The 7,805-nt window shown below is 49.2% G+C and overlaps 1 protein-coding gene across 1 annotated transcript in view; it reads left to right on the top strand.

Moving 5' to 3' along the window:
* col18a1a (collagen type XVIII alpha 1 chain a) overlaps window positions 1-6,683 on the top strand; it is a 21,529-nt gene extending 14,846 nt beyond the window's left edge. The window contains exons 30-39 of the mRNA XM_083682428.1: window positions 321-355; window positions 473-595; window positions 730-889; window positions 986-1,050; window positions 1,408-1,536; window positions 2,079-2,111; window positions 2,229-2,591; window positions 5,831-6,028; window positions 6,174-6,289; window positions 6,448-6,683. Of these exons, the coding sequence (XP_083538554.1) occupies window positions 321-355; window positions 473-595; window positions 730-889; window positions 986-1,050; window positions 1,408-1,536; window positions 2,079-2,111; window positions 2,229-2,591; window positions 5,831-6,028; window positions 6,174-6,289; window positions 6,448-6,661 (1,436 nt within the window). The 3' untranslated portion in view covers window positions 6,662-6,683. The remainder of the gene's footprint in view (window positions 1-320; window positions 356-472; window positions 596-729; window positions 890-985; window positions 1,051-1,407; window positions 1,537-2,078; window positions 2,112-2,228; window positions 2,592-5,830; window positions 6,029-6,173; window positions 6,290-6,447) is intronic.
* The last annotated feature ends 1,122 nt before the right edge of the window (window positions 6,684-7,805 follow it).

The following is a 7,805-nucleotide window of genomic DNA, read 5'->3' as shown; positions in this document are numbered from 1 at the left end:
ATCTGCAGATAACAGAGTCAGGTTCTAGATCTGGAGAGAACAGGGTCAGGTTCTAGATCTGGAGAGAACAGGTTCAGGTTCTAGATCTGGAGAGAAAAGGGTCAGGTTCTAGATCTGGAGAGAACAGGGTCAGGTTCTAGATCTGGAGATGACAGGGTCAGGTTCTAGATCTAGAGAGAACAGGGTCAGGTTCTAGATCTGGAGAGAACAGGGTCAGGTTCTAGATCTGGAGAGAACAGGGTCAGGTTCTAGATCTGATATTGCTCAGCCTGCTATGGGTGGGTGTGTCATCATGGTCATGTGATGTTTCTTGTTTGTAGGCGTGGCCTCCAGTGTGGACGTCTTCACCTTCAAGGTCAGTTTCACCTCAGATCCCCCTGCTGCCCCCTGGAGTCCAGGACAGGGAACTGACGTGTGTGTGTGTGTGTGTGTGTGTGTGTGTGTGTGTGTGTGTGTGTGTGTGTGTTTTCAGAGCGAGCTGAAGGGTGAGCGGGGGGACTCCGGTGTGAAGGGGGAGAAGGGGGAGCCTGCGGGCGGCTACTATGACCCGCGGTACGGAGGCTCTCAAGGCTCCCCCGGGACCCCCGGCCTGACGGTGAGAAACAGAGACCCTCACAGTGCACACCTGATCACACAATGAAATACACTGTAATCCTTATTGTGTGTGTGTGTGTGTGTGTGTGTGTGTGTGTGTGTGTGTGTGTGTGTGTGTGTGTGTGTTTGTGTCAGGGTCCTAAAGGAGACTCCATCATGGGCCCCCCTGGTCCACAGGGACCACCAGGGGCACCAGGGATTGGCTACGACGGTCGCCAAGGAAACCCCGGCCCCCCAGGACCTCCCGGAGCGCCGGGATCCCCGTCCCTCCCAGGAGCCTACAGACCCAACCACCGTAAGACACACACACACATACACACACACACACACTTGTGTTTGACTATAAATGAGTAGAACAGACATGATGTTTGTTGTTGTTGTTGTTGTAAAGCCATCAGCGTCCCCGGCCCCCCCGGCCCCCCCGGGACCCCTGGAGCGCCTGGACACACCTCAGGGGTGAGCACATGACCACCTCAACACACCTCAGCACTGAACATCTGTTTACACCCTGTCCTCCAATGTCTACCTCCACCAGCCTCCACCAGCCTCCATCAGCCTCCACCAGCCTCCACTGACTCTGACTGAGTCTCTGTCTAGGCTTGAGCTTAGCAGGCTAACACAGTTCACCAGGTTCAAACCCTGCAGGTCACAAAGGCGAACAGACCACATTCACTCATACCCCATCTCATAACGCAGAGGATGTTGTAATAACACAGGAGAATGTTGTAATAACAGTGGAGAATTTTGTAATAACAGAGAAGAATGTTGTAATAACGTACAGAGATTGTTGTAATAATGTGCCCCCCCCCCCAGGTGACAGTGTTGAGGTCATATGACACCATGATGGCCACAGCACGACGACAGTCTGAAGGAACTCTGATCTACGTTGTAGACAAGACAGCCCTCTTCCTCCGTGTCCACCAGGGTTACAGACAAGTCCTGGTACCTTCACTTCTCCTACATACTCCTGTACTACACACTCCTGTTCTACATACTCCTTTCCTACATACTCTTGTACTACATACTCCTACATACTCCTGTCCTACACACTCCTGTTCTACATACTCCTTTCCTACATACTCCTTTCCTACATACTCCTGTACTACATACTCCTGTACTACACACTCCTGTTCTACATACTCCTGTTCTACATACTCTTACATACTCCTGTACTACACACTCCTGTCCTACATACTCCTGTCCTACATACTCCTACATACTCCTGTCCTACATACTCCTGTCCTACATACTCTTACATACTCCTGTCCTACATACTCCTACATACTCCTGTCCTACATACTCCTGTCCTACATACTCTTACATACTCCTGTCCTACATACTCCTGTCCTACATACTCCTGTCCTACATACTCCTGTCCTACACACTCCTGTCCTACATACTCCTGTCCTACATACTGCTTATCTGATAGCGTTCTCTGTAGAACCACTGATGTTTTTCTGATTGTTTCAATCTTTGGTTCCCAGCTCGGCGACTACAGCCCGTTCTACAGAGATCTGGTACGTTTCTCATCTGGAAACAAATACAAACTAAATCCTATCAATTTGATTTAAAAACCATGAAGAAATGTCTCCATATTTCATCCCCCCTAACCCCGCCTCCCTCTCTGTCTCCAGGACAACGAGGTTGCAGCGGTCCAGCCCCCCCCGGTGGTCAACTACCCCCAGTCACATGACCAGTCACATGACCAGTCAAACAACAATGGAGCGGAACACTATTCTCACAGTGGCCCCGCCTCCCAGCCCATCCAGCCCCCCCCTCACCAGCCCCAACCCCCCCAGCCGGACCCCCGCTACCCCCCCCAGACAGACGGACGTCAGAGCCCCCTCCAGCCGGACCCCCGCTACCCCCCCCAGACAGACGGACGTCAGAGCCCCCTCCAGCCCGAGCCGCGCTACCCAGTGACCCCCCAGCGGCGGCCCAGCCCCCCCATCGCCCAGCCCAACTCTGCTGAACACACACACACCTCTGGACCAGGGGTGAGTAACACACACACACACACAGACACAGACACACACACACACACACCTCTGGACCAGGGGTGAGTAACACACACACACACACACACAGACACAGACACACACACACACACACACCTCTGGACCAGGGGTGAGTAACACACACACACACACACACACACACAGACACAGACACACACACACACACACCTCTGGACCAGGGGTGAGTAACACACACACACACACACACACACACACACACAGACACAGACACACACACACACCTCTGGACCAGGGGTGAGTAACACACACACACACACACACACAGACACAGACACAGACACACACACACACACACCTCTGGACCAGGGGTGAGTAACACACACACACACACACACACACACACACACACAGACACACACACACACACACACACACCTCTGGACCAGGGGTGAGTAACACACACACACACAGACACAGACACAGACACACACACACACACACACACACACACACACACACACAGACACAGACACAGACACACACACACACACACACACACACACACACACCTCTGGACCAGGGGTGAGTAACACACACACACACACACACACACAGACACACACACACACACACACACACACAGACACACAAACACACAAACACACAGACACACACACACACGCACACACACACACAGACACACAAACACACAGACACACACACACACACACACACACACACACACACACTCACTCACACACACACACAATCCTACTGTCCAACAGAACCAAACAGCATCATCTAACTTTCAGATGTCCTTGTGTTGAGAAAGCAGGCCTGGGCCACAGCTAGAACCACAGCAGAACCACAGCAGAACCACAGCTAGAACCACAGCTAGAACCACAGCAGAACCACAGCTAGAACCACAGCTAGAACCACAGCAGAACCACAGCAGAGCCACAGTAGAACCACAGCAGAACCACAGCAGAACCACAGCTAGAACCACAGCTAGAACCACAGCAGAACCACAGCAGAGCCACAGTAGAACCACAGCAGAACCACGGCTAGAACCATAGCAGAACCACAACAGAACCACAGCTAGAACCACAGCAGAACCACAGCAGAACCACAGCAGAACCACAGCAGAACCACAGCTAGAACCACAGCAGAACCACAGCAGAACCACACACTCAGCAGCTGGTCATCAGGTTTTCAGACAAAGGAGAAATAAATGTAGCTCATCAGTTCAGAATGCTCTCTGGGTTTCTACTGCTGATCTCCCTGAAGCCTGGATCTTCCTCTTCCTCCCAACCTAAAGATGTTTTGTCAGACACACATGTTTAATCTGACTGTTATCTCAGGTGCTATCTCCCATGTGCTCCTCTCCATAACGCTGTTGACCCCTCCGACTTAGTTAACTACCGCCCAATATTCAAGCTACCTCACCTTTCCAACGTATTAGAACCCTTGTCTACTCCCAGATAAGAACCTTTTTATCTTCTCATTCTGTTCTAAATGTCTAGACCCTAACCCAAAGCACAGTCTCAGTGGCTACGCTTGTCTTAGATGAAGAGTTCAATTGTCTAGATCAGAATAAACATTGTGCTGCCTTATTTACAGATCTCTCCAAGGCCTTCGATACAGTCGACCATTACTTACTCATTCAGAGGTTGTCTGAAGTAGGCCTGGATCAGGCTTCATGTAGATGGTTTGAAAAATATTTAACAGATAGAACGTGTTATTAACTGATGGTGTTAAATCAGGTTTTCTGGACATAACAAAGGGTGTCCCACAAGGATCGATTCTTGGTCCGGTTCTTTTTACATCAACAGTATTGGATTATCTGTAAATAATTGTGACCTGCATCTATATGCTGATGACTGTTGTATATGCTATTGCCCCCACGACTGACCAGGCTCTCTCTGAGCTACAGTCTGCCTTTACTGTCCTGCAGAGAACATTTGTTGGGCTGAGGTTGGTGCTCAATGCTGGAAAAATATAAGATATATTTTCTGAATCAGAATCAGAATATTTCCACATACAGGAAATTGACTTGGTGAGGTTGGTGCATAGGACATAAAACAACAATATATTATTATTATTTTCCAAATCACAGAAAAATGTATCTGGTTTATGCATATGTACTTTGGGCGATGCCCCCATTGAGCGTGTCCCTGCTCATAAAAACCTGGTTTGACAAAGACTTGACATTCTGAAAACTTGTTAAAGCGTGTTAAAAAGCTAAGATTTAAGGTGGGCTTCTTTTATAGGAATAGATCTTGCCTTTGCACAATCTGCTTTCTGCTGTTCAGGGAATCAACCTTCATGTCAGAACTTGATTCTGGTGATGTCATCTCCTGAAGTGCAGCAGCCACGACTCTTAAACCTGTGGATGCCGTCTACCATAGCGCCCTTCACTTTATCTACATGACTCCCTTTTTGTGTATAAAGCCCTACTGCATAAACTACCAGTGTACCTAACCTCATTATTGAAGTTTAAGAACATCAGTGACCTTAATGACCTGACTGGTGCTCAGAGTTGGTTAACTCTGGAGGTTCCTCAGGTCTCAGAGGTGGTTAACTCTGGAGGTTCCTCAGGTCTCAGAGGTGGTTAACTCTGGAGGTTCCTCGGGTCTCTGAGGTGGTTAACTCTGGAGGTTCCTCAGGTCTCAGAGGTGGTTAACTCTGGAGGTTCCTCAGGTCTCTGAGATGGTTAACTCTGGAGGTTCCTCGGGTCTCAGAGGTGGTTAACTCTGGAGGTTCCTCGGGTCTCAGAGGTGGTTAACTCTGGAGGTTCCTCAGGTCTCAGAGGTGGTTAACTCTGGAGGTTCCTCAGGTCTCAGAGGTGGTTAACTCTGGAGGTTCCTCGGGTCTCAGAGGTGGTTAACTCTGGAGGTTGCTCGGGTCTCTGAATTGGGTAAATCAGCTTTTATTTGTGGTGCTCCTCACTGCTGGAACAATCTACAAAAACATCTCAGTTGGATGTTCTGGTGCTGCTCGGGCAGTTTAGGGTGTTGATTGATGGAGGATGTTGTTGGTGAAGGAAGTGATTGTTTCTCCTGATATAGTGTAGTTTTATATGATGTATTAATTTGTGTATTTAAGTGTGTTGTTGTTGATGTGTTATGGTGTGAATGGTATGGAGATATTGATGACAGGATGCACCTGCAGAAGAGGTCTTGGTCTCAGTGTGTGTACCCCTGTAGAAATAAAGGGTCAATAAAATAAGTAATAATTTGTTGTCGTCGTCGTCCCAGCTCCACCTCGTAGCCCTGAATGCGCCCCAGGTGGGGAACATGCGTGGTATTCGGGGGGCGGACTTCCTGTGCTTCCAGCAGGCCAGGGCCATCGGCCTCAAAGGGACCTTCAGGGCCTTCCTGTCCTCCAAGCTGCAGGACCTGTACAGCATCGTACGCAAGTCAGACCGCTACAGCCTCCCCATCGTCAACCTGAAGGTACACACACACACACACACACACACACACACACACACTCACACACACACACACACACACACACACACACACACACACACAGGGAGGCTGTGTTCTGTTGTTTTTTACCCTTGTTCCCCCGCCCCCCGCCCCCCGCCCCCCCCAGGACCGGGTGCTGTTCTCCAGCTGGGAGGATCTGTTCTCCGAGGCGGGTGGCAGGATGCAGGACAATGCTCCCATCTACTCCTTCGACGGCAGGGACATCTTCAGGGACAGCGCCTGGTGAGCAGTGTAGCGGAGGTGGTCCGGAGGGTCCGGGGGGTCCGGGAACACGAACCTCAGAAACTAAGTTTACATTTAAAAATATGCTGATGATGATGATGATAGTGATGACGATGATGATGATGATTTTGTGTGTGTGTGTGTGTGTGTGTGTCCAGGCCAGAGAAGCTGGTGTGGCATGGCTCCAGCAGTAGGGGGCAGCGCCAGGCTGAAGACTACTGTGAGACGTGGCGTTCAGGGGAGCGGGCGGCGGCGGGCCTGGCCTCCTCCCTGCAGAGCGGCCGTCTGCTGCAGCAGACCACCAGCAGCTGCTCCAGATCACACATTGTCCTCTGCATCGAGAACAGCTACATCACACACTCCAAGAAATAACCCCACACACACACACCATCACACACACACCATCACACACCCCATCACACACACACCATCACACACCCCATCACACACACCATCACACACACCACCCCCCCCCCCACCCCGCTGGTCCCAGCAAACACACCTGTCCAATCAGGCCCAAGTCCCGCCCCCAAACCCCACCCTGAAAACACAACGTCCACGGAACTGCAGCTCTGCCACCTAGCAACGCCTAGCAAACACCTAGCAACACCTAGCAAACACCTAGCAACGCCTAGCAAACACCTAGCAACGCCTAGCAACGCCTCCCTCCGTCTGCCCCTCCACCCCATAATGCCAAAGAGATGGGGTCGCTATGGCAACCCTGTCCTGGCGCTGGCACATATCCCCCGGGTCAGACGAGGCGAGGATCTTCAACCGGATCCGTTTCAAACACAAGTTTGTTTGTTTATATGATATGATTGTTGTTACTTTATAAGATGTTTTAATTCAACCAGTTTTATTGTACATGTTTATGAACCTTTTTTATTTCCATTTCTTTTAAAGATTGTGGGTCACTAAGACTACAGTGGGTCACTAAGACTACAGTGGGTTACTAAGACTACAGTGGGTTACTAAGGACTACAGCCACCTTTTTCCAGAATATTTTAAGAATTAAAGAAGAGAATAGATATTTATTTTTAAATGAAGTTATGTGAGAGCAAAACATTTGATTTGATGGAAAGTAACCCAGACAACCGCGGTCCCGTTGCTAACATAGTCAGCACTGTCACAGAGCATCACCATGGAGACTGAGCCAGAATAGAACCCGAAAGTGAGTGTTTTTATAAACGCCAAGAGAGACTCTGATACGCTTTGATTTCTGCTCTGAGACAATGTTTGTACAGAAATAAGTCAATAAACTCTTGGATAATTAAATGTTTCTACAAATGTATGTATGTATACGGTCACAATTATGTATATGTGATAATAAGATGATTTTTTTATTCCAAATAGACTTATTTTTGCCATTTTACATTAGTTGAACATCAAGTTTCATACAGCATTTTGCTAATGTGATGCAGCCTACACTTAACACTTACTCTGTCTGTTGTAACTGAGGAATGTGATGGAAGTCTCCATCAGGCTGTTCATTAAACATGTTTATCCTGTTTACAAT

The sequence above is a fragment of the Argentina silus genome (assembly GCF_951799395.1).
Source record: "Argentina silus genome assembly, chromosome: 12".
Classification (NCBI taxonomy): domain Eukaryota; kingdom Metazoa; phylum Chordata; class Actinopteri; order Argentiniformes; family Argentinidae; genus Argentina; species Argentina silus.
This window is presented reverse-complemented; position numbering and strand designations above follow the sequence as displayed.